Source organism: Onychostoma macrolepis, chromosome 16, assembly GCF_012432095.1.
Source record: "Onychostoma macrolepis isolate SWU-2019 chromosome 16, ASM1243209v1, whole genome shotgun sequence".
Lineage (NCBI taxonomy): Eukaryota > Metazoa > Chordata > Actinopteri > Cypriniformes > Cyprinidae > Onychostoma > Onychostoma macrolepis.
Window position 1 is genome coordinate 34,987,385 of NC_081170.1, and position 20,929 is coordinate 35,008,313.

Genomic DNA, 20,929 nt, shown 5'->3' on the forward strand with positions numbered 1-20,929 from the left:
ACTTTATGGCGGTTTTTCTGCATCTCATGATTTTAAATAGGCTACTCTTTGTGATTGGTTTTCGGTCCTTAGTATTAAACTATACATACTTACATGATGCTTGTTGTTTCTAATTGTTTAAGCAACGTAATTAATTATATATGGTTTATGAACATTATTTTAAACATTATGCACTTTTTTCAAAGATAGTCTTGTTTTGTATTGCTTTGAAGAAACATGCTTTAGTACAGTAGTATTGTGCTTGATGCGGCCTCTTGTGGCCCCAGGAGAGAAGCCAAAAGCTTTTTTTCCCCCCTAACAGAAATTATGCCTTTTAAATTCGAATATAATTCGAATATTGATAATATTTTAGTACAAAATTCTAATTTAGTTTTTCAGCCAATTTGACAGCCCTACTGGGCCCAGTATGCATAGGATTGCCCACAACATTGGCATAAAATAGGCAGCATATAGGCGGAGCGTGTGTAAGGCCACGGAGATTGGAGCAAAAATGCCCCTGCACAAATGAATTAAATCTATAATGTCTGTTGCTAACAAAGTGAAAATGAATGGAAAAGTGCCGATTGCGGCATTAGCTTAAGATCTGCTTATGTTGCACTGTTTTTCTTTTTAAGCGTTTTTACAGTGTTGCGCATTATAACCAATCACACACGATTCTGTTGAGCTTAGGAATGCAATGGCCAATCAGAGGCGTCCAGATGAGTCTTCGCTGAAACTCATCAGTTTTGTTGAGTGCACCAGTCAGGTTCAGTCTTGTTGAGTGTCAGAGATTCATTTCACAGTGTAGACAGCTTCTGAGATTATTATGATAGTTTTTTTTTTGTTTTTTTTTTTTGTGAGCGCTTGAACTCTCGATAGATCAAAGTTAGTGATAATGTTCTTCGCTGGCTTATTTCTGTATATAATTTATTTGCTGTTTGAATAACCGTGGAAATGAAACGTTTCACGTTAAATACAAATTAAGTCCCATTAAAAATATTTTATTAGCCTACATGACACCCATTTCTGGTTCTTGCCTAAAAAGACGGGTTTATGATGTTTGTAGTGAATAGATCCCACCACATAATCATGGGGGTTAATTTGGTTCAAAATACAATATTGGACAGGTCTTCTTCAAAACAATCCACATTGTCCAACTCTGCCAGACTTTTAGTGTCTTATACTAAACAGATTGGCCTGTCTGATCCCTGGAGATCAAGGTTTCCAACTAGCAAAGTCTTCTCCTTTTTTTTCACATGTTCACCATTCATATTCACAGATCGATATTTTGTCTTTTAGATAACATAATGATGCATTTTGTCAATTCTTGTGACTATCATAGTATAGTCATCTCCGATCATGCCCCCACCTCTTTGAACTTAATATTCCCACAAGCCAAGACTTATTTTAAGCAATGGAGATTTAGTTCACATTTACTTTCTGATAACAATTTCAAAGATTTCATCATCTCCTATAAATCTATATTTTGAAATAAATGACAACAATTCTGTTAGCAATAGCACATTATGGGAAGCATTTAAGTCTTATATGCGAGGACAGATAATTTCATATGTCTGTCAGTTAACGAACTCCAGGATGGCAGAAATATCTGACCAACTTTCTAAATTAGATCTCCAATATTCTCTGACATCTTCACCCGCAATTTACAAAAAACGGCTTCAGCTTCATTCAGAGTATAACTTACTTCTAACTCGTAAAGTTGAAAAGCAACTATTGAGTGCCAAGCAGCATTTTTTTAGAATTTGGTGAAAAATCTGGCAAATCACTTGCATTTCAGTCTCGAACTGCCCGCACGTCTAGACTGATCCCCCAAATTAAATTTTCTAAGGGTGACATAGTTTCTGACCCAGAGGAAATTAACTTGATTTTTTCTCTTTACTCCTCGGAATGCGACTCAAAATTATGGAGTGACCCAAACCCCTTTGATCAATTAATATTCCCTTGCGTAAATTATGGCTCCACAAATGATTTGGGCAGGCCTGTGTCTACTACGGAAGTACAAGAGGCAATTCATTCACTTCAGAATGGTAAATCTCCTGAATGTTTTTAAGACTTTCTCTTCTGTTCTAACCCCAATTCTACAAAGAGTATATAATGAGGCCTTTTCTTCAGGTCAGCTCCCAACAACCATGTCTGAGTCATCCATTTCATTGTTACTAAAGAAAGTTAAAGATCCACTGCTCTGCAGTAGTTACAGGCCAATTTCTTTGTTAAACGTGGATTTTAAAATTCTATCTAAGATCCTTGCCCTTCGCCTTCAGCAAGTGTTGCCTGCTGTTATTTCCCCAGACCAGACAGGCTTCGTGACTGGTAGACACTCTTTTTATAACACCAGAAGACTCTTTAATGCTATCCTTTCTTCAAGTTCTGACACTGCCGAGGTTATATTGTCCCTAGATGCCGAGAAGGCATTTGACAGGGTTGAATGGGGTTATTTGTTTTTTATTTGAAATAAATTTGGTTTCAGCTCAAATTTTATAGCATGGATTCTATTATTATACTCCTCCCCTGTTGCATCTGTGCACACCAATGCAACACGTTCTAAAACCCGAGGTACACGCCAAGGTTGCCCCCTTTCGCCTCTATTATTTGCATTGCTATAGAGCCACTGGCCATTTGGCTGCGAGGTGAGGAAAAGTTCGAAGGCATCACTTGGTTTGGAACCTCTTATAAACTGTCTCTTTATGCAGATGACCTTCTTTTATATATAACTAACCCAACCGCTTCATTACCGCTAAACCTCCAAATATTTGATTTGTTTGGCAAATTTTCTGCTTACAGATTAAATCTTCAAAAGAGCGAGCTGTTCTCAATCAATCTAGCAGCTGAGACGCTGTCTAAATATTCTTTTCCCTTTAAGTGGACTCAGGAAGGATTCAGATATTTAGGTGTATTCATCACTAAATCAATCGCAGTTATTTTTAGAATTATTTTTTATTCTCGGCTAGATGCTTATAAGGAAGATATACAGAGATGGCCCTCTCTTCCAATATCACTAATTGGCCGTATTAATTTGGTTAAAATGACAATTTTGCCCAAATTCATATATCTCTTCCAGCATATACGTATTTATATTAACAAGTCTTTTTTTGTAACTTTGAATCAGGCAACTAATTCTTTTTTGTGGGGTGGCAAGTATGCACGGATGAGAAGAAAGTTTCTCAAACTTCCAAAGTCGAAAGGGGGCCTTGCCTTACCAAATTTTCAACAGTATTATGGACCTGTAATATTAATAAGCTTTTGTATTGGTCTAACACTTCAAGAGTTCCTGAATATCCAATCTGGGCCCAAATAGAATTGGCATCCTCAAAATATTCCCTGCTCTCAGCTTCCTATAAATAGTAAATATGTCTCAGACAGTTTAGTGGTGACTAATACTCTTAAGATATGGGTTAATTTTAGAAAACACTTTGGGTTAATCAGTCCGTCAACTCTTGCACCTATAGTAAACAATTTATCTTTTCTACCATCACGTTCTGATTCAGGTTTTCGTGACTGGTCTTCTAGGGGTCTTGGTACCATCAAGGACTTGTATAATAAAGGTATATTCTTATCATTTTCAGAACTGTCCGAAAAGTTTAGTCTTCCTAAACCCATCTTTTTCGCTTCTTTCAGATCAGACATTTGTACAAAATCAGTTTCCTCAGTTTCCTAATCGTCCTCCTGATTCAAAAATGGACACCATTCTTTCTCTTAACCCAGATAGAAGAGGGTTAATCTCTGTCATTTATGAATCACTAGATTCTTTCAATTCTGAACCCTCTGAATCACCCAAGAATATTTGGGAACAAGAGCTGGGGATCACTATCAGCGAAATAGAGTGGGACTATATTCTTGATTTAGTACACTCTTCCTCTATATGTGCCCCACACAGTTTGACGCAATGCAGGATTCTTCACAGAGCACACTACACTAACGCTAGATTAGCCAAAATATACCCAGACAGAAGTAACACTTGCAATAGGTGCCGACAATCTCCAGCAAATCACACACGTATGTTTTGGTCTTGTCCAAGATTGACAGAGTTTTGGTCTAAAATATTTGATACTTTTGAAAAAACCTTTAACATATTAGCTACTCCAAACCCTCTTACAGCTTTGTTCGGAATTCCTTTTGAGCCAAATTTACCTTCAACAACACAAGAGGTTGTTGCTTTCACCACGCTCTTGGCTATAGGAGGCTTATTCTCCGTAAGTGGAAACATGCGTGCCCTCCTTCTTATGATAGGTGGATAAAAGAAATTATTTTGTGTTTAAAGCTGGACAAAATTAGTTTTTCATTAAAAGGGTCTTTAAAAACCTTTTACAAAACATGGAAACCTTTGTTGAATTGTATTGATACTATTGATCTGTCACTTGAAGATGCAGAAGAGGATTAAGTTTTTTTTTTTTTTTCTTTGTACATTTACTGTATCATTTAAAAAGTACACTTACAGTATTGTTACTTTTACTTGTTTGTGTTGTATGTTTGGGATGTTAGGGGATGAAAAGCAGAACAGTGGATTACTAATTTTCTGGTACTACAAAAAACAGGTACTACAACACTTATTCACAGGCAACCGCTCTCTCAATAATGCATTTAAACAAATGTAATCTTACTTCATCTGTATCTGATTTGAATGAGCAGAAATCTGTAAGAAATGCGTTGATCCGTATATGTAAAATAACTGATGAAAACGTACTGTTATTTTCATTACAAACTAAATTTGCACCGCAAAAAGCAACAGTTATACCTTTTAATGCTGACAACCATGTTATTAGCTTGTCATGTGACAGGAAAAAAGTTTGCACACTAGTGTTCTAATAAGCCACGTTGAAACTCTCCTGTTGTTTTATTTATTTATTTATTTTTTAAATTTATGTTAACAGAACTGTGATATTTCAAACATACTGAAATACTTTAGACGCGGAGCGGTGTTTCTGATATCGGTGAGCAAGGAGTAGTAAAAAACTAAAATAATAAAATATAACCAATAAATGTTATTATTTTGGGTCTGTAGAGTTGCCTTAGAGCGTTAAAATAGGCGGGTCAAATTGACCCGGGAACAGAACGAACGTAACAAAAACATTTTTGGACATGTCAAACGCCTCAGCATGTTGAAACTTTGGATGCATGTTCATTAACAATATTGACAATAATAATAATAATAAGCTTTTATTTTTGACCTCTGAATTAAACACAATCTGATAATGTCAGTCATATGACAACAATATAGCATACTACTGTTTTGAACAGTAATCCTTCTGTTTTAGGCTTGTAGGCAGTATATACTGTAGTAGAGGGGAATGGAGTAAAATTAAAAAAAAATTTACTCACTTTTATTTGGAGCCATGCACTAAAAGTGCACAGGACCCCTTTCCTATAAGGATTAGTATTGTTATAATTACAGTACAAAAATATCACTTAATATAAGAATGAGTCTATAATGAAAATCTTTTTTTTTTCAGTGGAAAAAAACATAGCAGCTGTATTGATCTCTGTATTGACTGTAATGCAATAACTGTCCTCCTCTCAATTTAACACCAGTAAATGCAGAAAAAAGCTATAGCTATTTTTTTTTATATTTTTTTGTTAGTGAAAAATGTCTTATTTAAAAGCATCGTATTCAAATATTTTTATTTAAAATTTCATAAAATATTTGTACTGAATGTAATGCACTAACTGTACAATTTGTAAAAAATAAAATAAAATATAAAGGTTTAAAACTTTATTTTGATGGTCCCTTTAACCCTTCTACTTATTGACTATAAGTAATGTTGCACCTACATTTCTCCTGACTCTCATTAGAGTGTTAGTAGTGTATTAGTTGACTGGTAGGGTTAGGGTTAGATTAAGTTGACATTCTTGCAAAGTTACTTATAGTCAGTAGAATATCTGTTGTGAGACCAACACAATAAAGAGTTAGTAGATATGAAGCAGACAGTCTACTAATACTCTTATGAGTATGAGTTTGTTGACATGTAGTTGCAACATTAATTAGTGTCAACAGAATGGGACATCAAAATAAAGTGTTACCGAATAATCTCCTGGAAAAGGGAAAAGAAACAAAACTTGCCTCTGCCGGTTGGAATACTGAACACCATTGAAGATCTTTTCAATCTTCCTGAGGTTTTGTTCAAATAATTTAAATAATTGAGATGCTTTAAAAGTCTGCTGTGGTGTGTGATGATCAAACACAGGTCGAGTCTGTCCTACAGTAAAGCTCGGCTGCGGTTCCTCTGACAGCCACACGAGAGCAGCAGGCGTCTGGTGTTGCCTTGATTCTCAGTGAAAGAAAGTAGTGTACAAAATGATCACGGTTGCCTGTCCCTGCACACTGAATTCTAAGCGTTAACTCCATGTTTTAACATGCATATACAAATAAATGCCCTTTTAAATAAAGTTTTCAATTCTAATTTGCATACAGTTCCAATAACATTCTGTAATGGTGTGTTTACATGCCTTTTTGTTGTAGTGTGGCGAGTTTGATCCAATAAAATTCACACGTAGCACCGAAATAAAACACTCTCAATTAGTATTCAGACCATACCAGCATTTAACAAACAACAATGATGCTCCATGAATCTTTAAAACATGCTTTTTGACACAATCCTTTATTTAAAAAGGGTTATCATTTTTTCATGTAAACAGCCCGAAGCAAAGAAATAAATTAACAGCAGTGAGTGGTTTTCTCTTTTTGTTGTTAGTGTTTGATTAATATTAATGTCACCTTCACAGAACATGCACACAATGAACAGGTACACCTAGCGTAGGCGCGCGTCTCGCTTTTTGTGTGTCTGTGCTTTCTCAGAGATCAGCCTCAGTCCTGATGTAGAGGAGCGTCGTGATTGAGAATCACACCACCATCAACAAGTTGTTTATTAACAATATGCAAAATGTGAGAAAAAAAAAGCATGAATAAAACAAGGTTATTATTGAAATGTAGCCTATCAACTAAATCCCCTTTTAAACATTTGAGGCCAGTGCAATAACCACAACCGAGTATGACCACAAAAAGACTTTTCTACACTACCAGCAGCATCAACCTGAATTGCGTAAAGCGCTAAAAAGGGAAATTAATCAAGACAAGCTGGATGGTGGGCGTCTGGGAGGGTGTTAAGGTCAGTTTGGGTGCACTAACCCTGACCCTAAACGCTCACTAACCCTAAAATCAGACAGAAATGACAGGTTGATAAGAACTTTGTTCAAGCTTCAACCTCAACCTTAACCTTACAATCAATTTGATAGAGATGTTGTTCCAAGACGAACAAAGGTTATTGATCCCAAAGCATTTCCCCTGCGTGGACAAATCAGACATCAGAACTAGTTAATGAGCCGTCTGAGACTGAGAGCTAGTTAATGGCTAGGGATGGTCACTATGTTTGTCTAACCAGTGTTGAGAAGGTTACTTTGGAAATGTAATAAGTTACAGATTACAAGTTACTCTTTTGAAATATAATAAGTAGTGTAACTATTTCAATTACACTGAAAAAAATGATTCATTGAATTTACTCAATTTTTTTGCAATCAATTCATTTTAGCTACATTTAAATAAATTTAGTTGACTAATACTTCTTGCAGTATTGTTAATAAATAAGAGAATTAATATCAATATTCTTCGTTGACTAAAAACTTTCAACATTTTTTTTTAAATTAAATGTAGCTCAAATAAATTGTTTGCGACCACTTACCTTAAACAAATTTTTTTTCAGTGTACTTGTGCTATTACAATTACGAATAATTAATCCTTTTCAAACATGTAAAGCAGGCCTAGGGTTAACCTTACAGTAGAAATCAACACTGATTACTGTCAGACTTATCAAAATCCTTCATCATTTGAATTAAGATTATAATAATTTAATTGGATGCACAGTCACTACAAAATCAGACTTTAGCACTACTTTGAGTTTGTTTTGAGGTTAAATACTGATTTAAAATCAGAAGATAATTTAATAGATTTGAAATCAAATCTTTGCATAACTACGACAGGAAACACTGGCATCTAACAATGCCTTGGGAAAAAAAATAATAATAAAGCATATACATAAACCCAAACAGGAAATAAAACAGTTATGGAATAAGCATGTGTCCTAAACTCCTGAAACATTGCTGTCTCATATTTTAGAGCAGTCAGTACAATTTGGGCAAGAAGTCAATCAAATCTATGTGTGTGAAAATATTTGGATGTAGCTCCCTTTGTAATCTTTAATATTTTTATAAGTAACTGTAATTTAATTACGCAATTGTGTAACTAGTTACTCCCAACACTGTGTCTAACAGGAATGCTCTTCCAGATCCATATGTTGTCGTTTAGTTCCACATTAACGTAATGCTCAGTGGAAACACATCCACTACACGTTGGATTGAGCTATTACCAAACATCCTCCGTGTCTGATGACGGACTCAGAAAGGTTGGTGAGATCATCTTCACGATGAGCAAGAACACATGCAGAACCAAACGAGCAGATCACAGCTGACCAGCCGTAAATCAGCTCTGCCTCTCATTCAGTTCAGTTCCTCCTCTCTCTGTCGCTCCTCGAGGCCGCTCGATCTGTCCTTGTGTCCAGTACTGTTGTGTTGTTTGTTACGGAAGCTCCTTCACTTCTAGTCCTGGATCTGATTCCCAAAAGATGAATAGTTCTCTGAGCTCATCTCTTCTTACTGTCTATGAGCAAGTGCATATAATGTTCGCAAATTAATTTTATGGTCCAGGTTTTGAAATACCTTTTCCTCCTCCTGGTGCAGCATTAAGCTAGACCCTCTTTTGTCATACTTTTTAAGCAAATCACTATTTAATACTCTATGCAATTGCATTAATGAATAAATCGTTTAAATATGCTATGTTTAAATTGCTATGAAGTGACATACATTTTAGACACAATATGTGACCATGGACCACAAAACCAGTCATAAGGGTCAATTTTTCGAAATTGAGATTTATGCATCATCTGATAACTGAGCTAAATAAGCTTTCCATTGATGTATGGTTTGTTGGACAATATTTGGCTGAGATACAACTATTTGAAAATCTGGAATCTGAGGGTGCAAAAAAATCTAAATATTGAGAAAATGTCCAAGCGAAGTTCTTAGCAATGCATATTACTGATCAAAAATTAAGTTTTGATATATTTACAGTAGGAAATTTACAAAATATCTTTATGGAACATGATCTTTACTTAATATCCTAATGATTTTTGGCATAAAAGAAAAATCTATAATTTTGGCTATTGCTACAAATACACCCCAGTGACTTAAGACTGGTTTTGTGCTCCAGGGTCGCAAATGTCAATACCAAGTGTTTTCATTCTATTCTGCCATGAAAACCAAACCAAATCACACCACAACTTTTGCATCTCCAATAAACTCTGTAGTGTTTTGTTCCTGAATAATTCAGCATTTTTGACCAATCAGGCGAGTCAGTGATTCAATGGCTCATTCACTTGCTTTGTTCCTGAATTAATCAGCCGTTTTGAACAAATTGATTGAATGAATAATTCAGTTTTATATTTTAATCATATATTGTGTATGCCATAGTAAGGGCAGTGTAAATGCATTCATGACACCTCTGAGCTACATTAAACAGTTTGTGCAAATGCACCTAAATACCACTTCAGATGCTGCTTCTGTGCCACTTCTGCAGTGCAAAGATGGATTTGTTTATACTTACTTCACTTGATTGGTAACAGCCCTGAGATGTCTTATTATTCTAATTGCATTCCCTGCAGTGAATGGGTGCCGTCAGAATGAGAGTCCAAACAGCTGATAAAAACATCACGGTAATTATTGTGATGTTTTTATCAGCTGTTTGGACTCTCATTCTGACGGCACCCATTCACTGCAGAGCATCCATTGCTGAGACACTGATGCAATGACACATTTCTACAAATCTGATGAAGAAACAAACTCATCTAAATCTTGGATGGCCTCATTTTCAACTATGCCTTTAAATAAAGTTTTCTTTAAGGGTGTAAACAATGAATATTTGTTTTTTGTAAAGACTTTCCACCATTACTGCAGACAGAGCTGATACTGATGGTTTGATCAATACAGCATCACAGCAACAATGAAGACCATCGTGTAAGTACCAGATTGTTTTCATCTGGTTTATTGCTTGCGATAGCAGCAGTTGTTCTTGCCTCACCAGCTCCACGTACAGAATTGCTTCAATAATATTCAGAACATTCATCTAAACTTTCAAAAGATTCTAACAAAACATGGTTTAAGTCTTACCGAATGCCATGAGACATTAATAACATAAAGTGATGTGTTTTCTGTTAAAGTCTTCACAGAGCTGTACGTTAGAAGCCGGTGAAAAGCTCACAAGTCATATTAATTCCTGAACGCGCTCCAGCGGCCTCGTCTGACTCCATCTGGAAACAATAGCGCATGAAGAACAAGAAAAAGCTCTGACTCAGCGTCAGCGAAGCCGGATCACGAGCAATCTGCATATCTGCTTCCTACGGCCAAGAGAGAAAGACAACACAGCTTGTAATGTGATGGCAATGTGACACGCGTCACGTTTAATAAGAACTGCCATTTATAACAAACCCTGCGTCCACTCTTCAGAATAACACTCGCTGTGGACGAGCGATTACATTCATCTACTGCTGCTGTACAACCAACGCAAATACTGTAAATGATGGAAGTCATTTGTGCAACGCAGCTCTCTTCAAAACCCATATGTGCAGCATCTCTCGGTCAGACCAAAGACAGATTTACAGTTCTTGGCAGTCGTGCGGTTGCTAAAAACGTCCCACGAAGAGAGCTGACTCTGTTAAACGTGACACTTCTTACAGTTCATTAAACTGGTTTAATTGGCATTTTGTTTTCCTCCGAAATAATGAAACCCAAACACGTAACAGTACTGTGAAGGCATGATTAAACATACAAAAATAACCAATCGTGCAACTATACCCGAAGTTGAACAGGAACATAAAAGCCATATATGTTACAGCAGAATAGCTATACTGCAGTATTGTTAATAAATAAGAGAATTAATATCAATCATACAAAAGCGCTGATTCATTGTCTTGTTAATTTAAAACCCCTGTTATGCAACAGCTGCTCGGCTGCCATTAATATCAGCATATAGCACCAAAAATGACTGTAGCTCTACTACATAACGCCATATTCTCCACAATGAGATGCATTAAGCCCGTTTATGTGATTCACATGATATTATGAGGCATGTTCATGGAAAAACACAACACATGTCCATGCATCTGGACACGTGGATTCAGTCTAGCCTATATCCGGAGGCAGAGTACATCCCATCCGCTTGAAGCTCTGTGAAACACAATGAAAGGAGTCCTCGCACCCTCGCTGACACGCTATCGCCTCCAGAGGGCTTCGTCGATGATGTCATTTCCTGCAGAGAGCGACACACTGAGAGTCTCGCCGGAATCGGCCGTGTCACTCTGCAGACAAGCAAGCCGCTCTGAGTCTTTAATAATGTCTTTGTGTTCAGTACGAGGGCATGGCTCTGCTCCATCCAGGGCTCAGAAGTCATACATCTCGAGAAGTTCTCACGGGTTCGTGTGCGAGCAGGACTTGCAGCATTGCTTCCCGTAGAACTTGTGGTTGCAAACGCCGTGCTGCGGCACCAGATAACACCAGCTGAAGTGATCCTTACAGACCACGTCTGCACAGAGAAACACGGATGTTACACAGAAGCATGTCTGTCACACTTCAGTTCTCACTATTAACTAACTATTCACTATGGCTTTTACCTAAACTCCTCATTTGTGGCTTACTAATAGTAAGTTGTTAGGTTTAGGTGGGGTTTAAGGATTAAAGGACCTAAAATATAGTCATGCAGAATAAGGCATTAATATGTGTAATTCCATTTAACTTTAATTCAGTTCCATTATAATTTTAGCAATTTTTACACTTTTAGGCCTAGTACTTATTTTTAGCTTAATTGCCAAGGCATTTATTTTTCAATTAATTTTTTTATTTATTTTTTATCTAATATTTATAATTTATTGCAGCTTTATTTCAATTAGCAAAAAAAAAATACAAAATAAATATTTAGATAATTAAAACACTGAAACACATTATCAGTGGTACAAATGTCAACTCCCTCTCTCTTTCTCTCTCTACTTTATTAGAAATTCAGCAAATTAAAAATTGTTTAATCACATTAATTACAAAAATATCATGATATTACTCCAAAATAAAAGTTTTTGTTTACATAATATATGTGTGTGTATTGTGTATATTATTATGTATATATATAAATACAAACACATACAGCATATATTTTTAAAATATTTACATGTATGTATTTATATTCATATAATTCATATCATATATAAATATATTTAATATATAAATGTAACATATTTTTCTTAAATATATACATGCATGTGTGTGTAATAAATATACACAGTACACACACAAAAATTATCTAAACAAAAACATTTATTCTGGATGCGATTAATTGCGATTAATTGTTTGACAGCACTAAAATTAATTATTATGATTAACTGACAGCAACATTTTCATTGGTTTAATTTTATCTAAAACTAAAAAATGTAATTAAATTATTAAAAAACTATACAGACCTTTAAAAAATGACAGACACAACAAAATTACTGAAACTTCAACTAAAATGAAAATTAAACTTAAAAAAAAAAATATATATATATATATAAATAAATAAACTATAATGTATCTCAATAGTAAAAAACACTTCTCAAAAGTGTATTGATTACATAACCAGTATTATGTGATAGAATCATATCCCAGCTCAGGACAGACCTTTCTTCTGTGGCTGAGGGCAGAATGCAGTGTTACAGGCCTGGGTCATCACAGGCTTCATCTGCAGCACACAGCCGGAGGAAGGCCGTCCATGAAGGAGACACTGCACGGAGCGCATCTGAACGCCTCCTCCACACGACACCGTACACTGCACACCAACACAAAACACTAGGGATGTAACCACATCATCAATATCGTCATATCACGATAGCAAAACTGTCTCCATATTATCGTGGTCACATGGCGATATGAAACGATAGGTCTTCCGGCCAAAAAATGTAGTTTTTAAAATATATTTAAACTTCTTATTCTAACATAAAAGGTCTTTAAATGTATGTTTTGGGTCGTTATGTTTAGCCACAGTATCTGTCAAACGAAGTCAAACTGAAAGCACAATATGCTTCATCTCTTCATCAAGTCTGTTTTCGCTGTCAACTCATTTATTACACGTTCTGTGAGTTTAGTGCGCGTTTGGAAACTCAACAGTCACCGGTTATGCTTTATATTCATGGTAGATGATCGCAGCATTTCACTAGATATGTAGCAGGACATGTTTTTTGTAAGCCTGTTTTCACTGAAGCTGGAGTTTTTCTTCAAAATAAAAGCTCTACTGCCGTCTCCTTCGAAATAAAAGCTTAAAAATACAGTATGAATTCTGCTGACAGCTAGCGGTTTAAATGCAGTCCAAATTCAAAATATCTCTTTCACGTGAAGAAATTAGAAAGTATTGTAATTTCCCTACTGTAGTGTAAAGCAAATATAATATACCTATGAAATATTAATTTTCATTTATTTTACAGTGCAATTGTTTTACAATATATGGCTATTACTGTCATTGTTGTTATTATTATATTCTAATTTGTTTGGCTTCCTAAAACTTCCTAAAAAAAAATAATTTATCACATATACCATCCCCTTTAAAGTTCAGGTACAAGTCAATTCACTGACTTTTCTCTGACAAGTTTTAAAGTTGTCCAAATGAAGTTCTTAGCAATGCATATTACTAATCAAAAATGAAGTTTTGATACATTTACGGTACGAAATGTACAAAATATCTTTATGGAACATGATCTTTACTTAATATCCTAATGATTTTTGGCATAAAAGAAAAATCAATAATTTTGACCCATACAGTGTATTTTTGGCTATTGCTACAAATATACCCCAGCGACTTAAAACTGGTTTTGTGGTCCAGGGTCACATTTGTCTTTTTTTGAAAGACTGCAAAAAATATCGTATTGTGGATTTCATATCGCAATATTATCCTATCGTGATATCATTACCTCCCTACAAAACACAACATCAAGCTCATGACGTCAGGTGTCTGTGGGACGAGGGAAGACCTGCCTGAGACCACGGGGAAGAGTACCAGTCCGGTCTGCTGTGAGGAGAGGCCACGGGACAGTCTGACAGGACACAGCTTCTCTGGAGCTCCATGGAGGGTTTGGGCACATGCTGACACTTTCTGGCTGACAATTCTCTGTATTTTCCTGCGACGTCCTTCTCTGCGCACTTCACCACACGCAGCTGAAGACCCTTACCACAGGACACTGAACACTGCAGAGAGACAGAGAGAACCTCACAGCCCTCGTTCAGCTCAAACACACGTCTGTGCATCAGAAAATGTGCTTAAGATCATGGGCTCAATTTTCAGGAAATGCATGAACTAATAAAAAAAGTATATAATGAATGCAGTGTCAGTTGCTTTGGATAAAAGCATCTACCAAATAACATTTACACATTCATGCATTCAGCAGACGCTTTCATCCAAAGTGACTCCAACGATTTGCTTTCACACCACATCACCCCAGTGCACACAAAGCATTGCAAGGGTTTTACCGGTTGCCAGGTTGAGACGAACCACTGGGCTTTGCGCTGTTTGTGGCAGCGTTTGATCATGCAGGTCTCTTGGCTGCTGGGTTTGGGCAGAGCGGCACAGGAGGCATCCGGCAGCACACGGGAGTCACCGCTCACACACGCCACGGCTCTCTTCATCACTCCCTTCCCACATTTACGAGAACACTGGGGAAAAAACGCAGTCGTAACATCAGACAATGATCCCCAGCGAAGTTTTAACTATAGAATTAGTCGTGTAGTTGAACTGAACATATAAATGAAGTGCAAAGTGCATTGTCCAGAAATGTACAGTTTATCATTGTATTAAGTTAAAATTGGGTACAATTGTTATGTTCTGGGTCAAACTAGATTAATTTGGTATAAGTAAGTTAAAGCAGTAAACCTTCAACTTGAATACTTCTCACATATTACAAAAAAGCAAACATGAAAATATAGACTTAAGTCTTTTTTAAACATTTGTTTTTCACAAAATGAGAAAACGATCATTTATTATTTTTTAGGGATGTGCGATATTAGATTTTTGCCGATATCTGATAAGCCGATATTTTTGTAATCATTTTGGCCGATAGCCGATGCCGATACTGATATATATTTCCTTTTGTCTTGAAATTATAAACAAAGTTTTTTTTATTTACTTTTAGTTTAGTTTTGAGCAAAAATGTATTTGTTAGAACTTTTTTATTTATTTTTTTATAAATGACAGGACATTGAAAGCTTTGAAATTAACTATAATAAATTTGATCTCGGCGGGTTTTTTTTATTTTTTTATTTTAAAGACAGATAATACACAATTAGATAATACCAATTTAGCTCAACCAATTACCAAGCAACACTTCATTTTGTTCAGTCTGTGGTGTAAAAAGGTCATTTTAGCAATTAAAGAAAAAACACTTAAGCAAAACATGCTCAACAAGTGTTTGAATATTTTTTGATCCCAAATTTTACTGGTAGTCCACTGTATGAAGAAATTTTGGGTATAATATGTCACAGTTTACTTTATTTTGCTATCCTCACGAAGACAAATGAACTATAGTGTCCTGCACCAATTAGTAAAAAAATATCAAAAATATATCTGGTGTCTGAATAATTTTTGGTTTGACTGTATGAAGCATTGATGATTGACACAGAGTTGTGTGACTGAGCACTAACCTGAGACCAGGGTCCGGCGCTCCAGACCGGCGGGCAGCTGTGTGTGCTGCAGGTCTGTCTGCGGGGCAGCGGCGGTTGTGCACACTGGTCATCGGTCACTGTGTGCACCTGATCCGGGCCTGTTTTCTGGACACAGCGCACCTGTCTGATCTGCTCTCCGGATCCACAGCTGCGGCTGCACGCAGCCCAGTCCTCCACACGCCAGCTGCGGTGTACAGTAACACACGCACACATTAGTGCCTGACATCCCGAGCCAGTTATTTGTGTCAAAACAATCACTCATATTTATCATATGTGCAGAGTTCAACCCAAGCTTTCCCACAGCATTTCTTATGCAAATACGGTAACACTTTATTTTAGGGTCTCTTGACTAGTTGCTTATTAGCATGCATATTACTAGAATATTAGCCATTTATTAGTAGTAATTAAGCACATGTTAATGCCTTATTCTACTTGACCTTATTCTACATCCCTAATCCTACCCAATACCTAAACTTAACAACTACCGCACTAACTATTAATAAGCAGCAAATTGGGAATTTATTGAGGGAAAAGTCGTAGTTAATAGTGAATTAGTGTTCCCTATTCTAAAGTGTTACTGTAAATACTACTGTACTGCTTATTACATAGTTCTCAGTATACTGTAAACTGCAGAAAGATTACTGTTTTTAAACATTATAATAAGCATTTTAACAGCATTCTGGGTCATAATTGCTATGCAATACAAAGTAATTCTTTATGACCCTTTCATATGTTTAACAGTTTTTAAAGATGTACAGTAAATCATTTTGCTCAGTTAATATGATTAAAACAGTGGATTTGATGAATTCTGTGATGTTTTGTTCCATCATATTTGATACAGTTACTTAAAAAATAATTTCATTTTAATTTATTAAACTTTATTTATTTATTTTTTTAAACACAAATTTATCATAGTATTCATTTACATTTAAATAAAATTTTATATTTTAAATTGCAACTTAAGTATAGAGACATTTCAAGAGTTAAAATAATTAAAGAATTTGTTTATTTCATGTTTATTTTGTATAGAATGCCTACAATCTTGTCAGTTACTTGCATATTGATTCAAGAACATTGTTATTTTAGTATTATTTATATACTATCTTTTATTAATTTTTTGAATAAGCTTTTATTTGTACATTTTTCAGTTTTCATTTTATTTTTTAAATTAAGCTTTAGTAATGTCGTATGCTTTTGTCATGTCATTAGACATCATATACAATATAGCTTTAAATTATTTCAGTGTTTGTTTTTGTAATTTTAGTACTTAAACTTATTTCAGTTAGTTGCCAATGTAACATTTCTAATTTTTATTTAGTTTTTCATCTAATTTTTATATATTTTATTTCAGCTTTATTTCAATTAACATTTTTTTTTTTTAAGATCACAATAACAACACTGGTCAAAAAGGAGATGTGCATTGCATTGTGGGACACAGTATTCTAAAAGCAATATAATATTATGGGAGTATGCTGAACGTACCCAATGAATCTAGTTACAGTGTCCTTTCCCACAAGCCTCAGCTCTGGTTAGGGAAGGGTTAACATTCAGACACCTTGATCATCAAGGGCAGATGGTTTGTTGACTTTCAGCGAAACCCACCAGTCAAAATATCAGCTCGTAAAGGCCATCAATTCACCCTAAAGTCCCCAAACAACCTGAGATCCCCGTCAGCACATTTAAACTTCCTACAGGTTATTTCTCAAAGCCGAGCACATCATGGGACTGGAATGAGCAACAGCTCTGACCAATGCCATCCATCGCTGCAGTCCTAAAACAGCAGTGGAGCCGTTTCACACCGACATCCTCTTTAAAATACATCCCATATTTATACGGTGGAATCAGACATTTGATCTGCTTTAAAAGGTACCTTTGGCAATACCTCGGCTGGGTGGTTGTAGCAATGAAAAGAGCTTAATAATATGTGACCCTGGACCACAAAACCAGTCATAAGGGTCAGTATTTTGGAAATTGAGATTTAAATATCATCTGAATAAATAAGCTTTCCATTGATGTATGGTTTGTTAGGATCGGACAATATTTGGCTGAGATGCAACTATTTGAAAATCTGGAATCTGAGGGTGCAAAAAAATCTAAATATTGAGAAAATCGCCTTTAAAGTTGTTCAGATGAAGTTCTTAGCAATGCATATTACTAATCAAAAATGAAGTTTTGATATATGTACGGTAAGAAATGTACAAAATATCTTCATGGAACATGATCTTTACTTAATATCCTAATGATTTTTGGCATAAAAGAAAAAGTGATAATTCAGACCCATACAATGTATTATTGGGTCTTTCTACAAATATACCTGTGCTGCTTATGACTGCTTTTGTGCTGCAGGGTCACATATATCATAGGGAATATGTGGTTTTGTGTCTCTGTTGCCATAAACCTGTTTGTGTGAATTTATTAATTATGAGCTGGATTAAACGTTCACACAGCTATGATTTCACCAGGGCTCAGCTTTCAGCATCTGCGATTTGAGCCGTAATGCGGTGCAGTTGGCACTCGTCTGGCCAATCAGACTTTAGTTATTTGCCCCATAAATATGACTGAACATGGACATTATATTATATTATGGCTCTGTATATCAGTGTTATGCTAGTGCAGCTATATAAATTCAAATGTTTAAAATGAACAACTTTATTTCAATAGATGCTGTGAGTGGAGGAAGCCGACTGATCGCACACGTCCGACATTAACCTTTCACCCCGACCGCAGTGATGTCAGGCTCTAAATGTGAACCTACACCTACATTTCCATGATGTAATGACTTCTCCATGCTCCTTTCTGGCACTGAGGACTGAAGATCAAATAATGTGGCGCCCTAAAATACTCACTAAGTGTGTCTGCGCATGCCGTCTGTATTCAGGAGATGACACACAACTGACTACTTATGTAATAGCAGTGTACACATGTGAGTGAAGCAAACACTTATATCACCATAATCTTCGACATTTTGGTTGATAATGATAACGTGACAATAACATGATCTTTTTTTGGACACTTAAATGTGTGAATGTCATTCATTAGATACAAAATTTCAAATGAAACCTTACCAAAAAGAAGCGTTCATTTTATTGAGTAAATTTAAGTAAAGTTCAAGTGTATTTTCCAAGTACACTTTATGTAGAAAGTATACTAAAATCACTATACTAGAAATGTACTTGCAAATGTAATTTTAACACTTCTTGGGACTAAATTGTCACACTTTTTAGTTTATAAAGGTATACTTTTAAGTGTAACAGTAGAAAACTTTGAGAACACTAGTTAACATATATGTTTTTCTTTAGTTTTTCAACTATACTACAAGTAAACATATAGGTATAATGTTAGTTACTAGTTATATACTTCTAGCCCATACATGAAACTTAATATAAATGCAAGTACATTTATACAGTACTTATATACTATTTATGTATTATTTTTGCACTTAAGTACAAGTATAAGCCAAGTATACTTAAGTATAACTTTAAGTATATCTCTGATACATACTGTACATAAAAAGTAGACTCACTGTATACTTTCTTATATTCAGTTTTTAAAGTATACTAATAGCACACTTGAATAAACGTATGCTTTTGTAAAGAAAGTGTCATTTATTGGAAAGAAAGACACAAAAATACTCTGGAATCAAAACACTTGATAAAGAATTTAGTTGGTGTAGAAATGCTAAATCAGCAGATGTAGTGCTGAAGATGAAGACAGTATTGTGTTGGTTTGTGATTAGTTGGTAGTTAATGTGATTGTTTACATCTCAGCAGAACTGAGTTCATAAATGCACTAAATTCACCAAAACACCTGATTCAGACACATTTGCAGATAGTTCAATATGTTTATTTAATGTAGTGTGTGTGTGTGTCTCATGTGCTGAGTTTGGAGGGGTTTTAACCTTGGCCTCTCGTAAACCCAAAGAGTTCAAGCCAAACATACAGGACATCAGATAAACCTGATGCAATAAATGCTGTTTACAGAGGCCAGTTAATGAGGCAGACAAACACAGCGTGAGAGAGAGAGACCCCCAGTAAAACAGCATTTTCACGGTGCTCTCGCAGCACCTGCTTCAGTCGTGACGTGATGAAGCCATCGTCAGGACACTGGATAGACACCAGCACATGTTTAGCTGCTGTTACCCGCCGTGACTCACTGCTGTGCTCTTGGACACCCAAAAGTGTCTCGCAACCACAGAACATAATCTATGAGTGCGAATGCAAATGTTTTTAGCTACACAAGCCTGACTTCACACACTGCTTCCTTCCAAAATACACTCGAGCACATACTGCAGTTTCAGTGCTGGCACAAGGTCTTTAATGTGCTTAACTGTATTGAATGCACACTTGTAGTGTACTTTGTAATAATAATGTCAAATTAAACATTTAATTTAAAATACATCTTAAATCATTATGTTTTAATAATCTTTTGTTGCGTTTTAAAGAAGTACACTTATTTTGATGTGTTGACTAAAGCACATGTAAAGCACTTGTATAGTGTATAGTGTTACTATATATTATATTTAAAGTTAATATATTTTAAATGTACTAAATTGGAATCATTGTTATGAATGTGTATTTACAAATATATTTAAACAAGTTTCAATAGAAATGCCATTAAAGTATATTTTAGTTTATCATAAAGGCTTGTCAGTGCATTCAGCAGTAACACTTTAACCATATTTCAAAGACAACATAATTATGAATTACATATAAAGATGGACTTAAGTCTAACTTAAGTGGGTCAGAAACACTGTAAAGTTCAGCTAATGGCATTTAGTATAAATTTAGACTAATGCATTTTCATTTAATTACAAATACCATGCAATTGTCTGAAAACATTAAATTTAGTGTGTGTATGTTCTTGTAAAGTATATTATTTCTGTAATGATCATGTTAACATTTTTTAAAGTGCACTTCTTTTCAAAAGGGTCTCTTAAAACCTCATTTGAGAGATCAGACACTGAGACTGTGATGGTCTTCACCGAAAACACTGCATCTCACATACAACAGCAGTCATTATACAATCATTCGTTCAATGTGCATTCAATTGTTTTAGACATTCATGCTAGTTTTGGCATCTTCACTGACTCGGTCTCACAGTGTGTTGGCTACAAACACATTTGTTTCTAAGTTCAATGAAATGGTTATAGCTGGATGATCTT

The 20,929-nt window shown here is 35.4% G+C and overlaps 1 protein-coding gene across 2 annotated transcripts in view; it reads right to left on the minus strand.

Annotated features, from left to right (window-relative positions):
- Positions 1–10,289: 10,289 nt before the first annotated feature.
- Positions 10,290–20,929, minus strand: part of LOC131521809 (A disintegrin and metalloproteinase with thrombospondin motifs 16) — an 80,777-nt gene continuing 70,137 nt past the window's right edge. For both annotated transcript variants that reach the window (XM_058746889.1, XM_058746888.1), the window contains exons 19-23: positions 15,748–15,952; positions 14,581–14,763; positions 14,089–14,298; positions 12,742–12,889; positions 10,290–11,620 (exon numbers count right to left, since the gene is read on the minus strand). In XM_058746889.1, the coding sequence (XP_058602872.1) occupies positions 11,505–11,620; positions 12,742–12,889; positions 14,089–14,298; positions 14,581–14,763; positions 15,748–15,952 (862 nt within the window). In that variant the 3' untranslated portion in view covers positions 10,290–11,504. The remainder of the gene's footprint in view (positions 11,621–12,741; positions 12,890–14,088; positions 14,299–14,580; positions 14,764–15,747; positions 15,953–20,929) is intronic.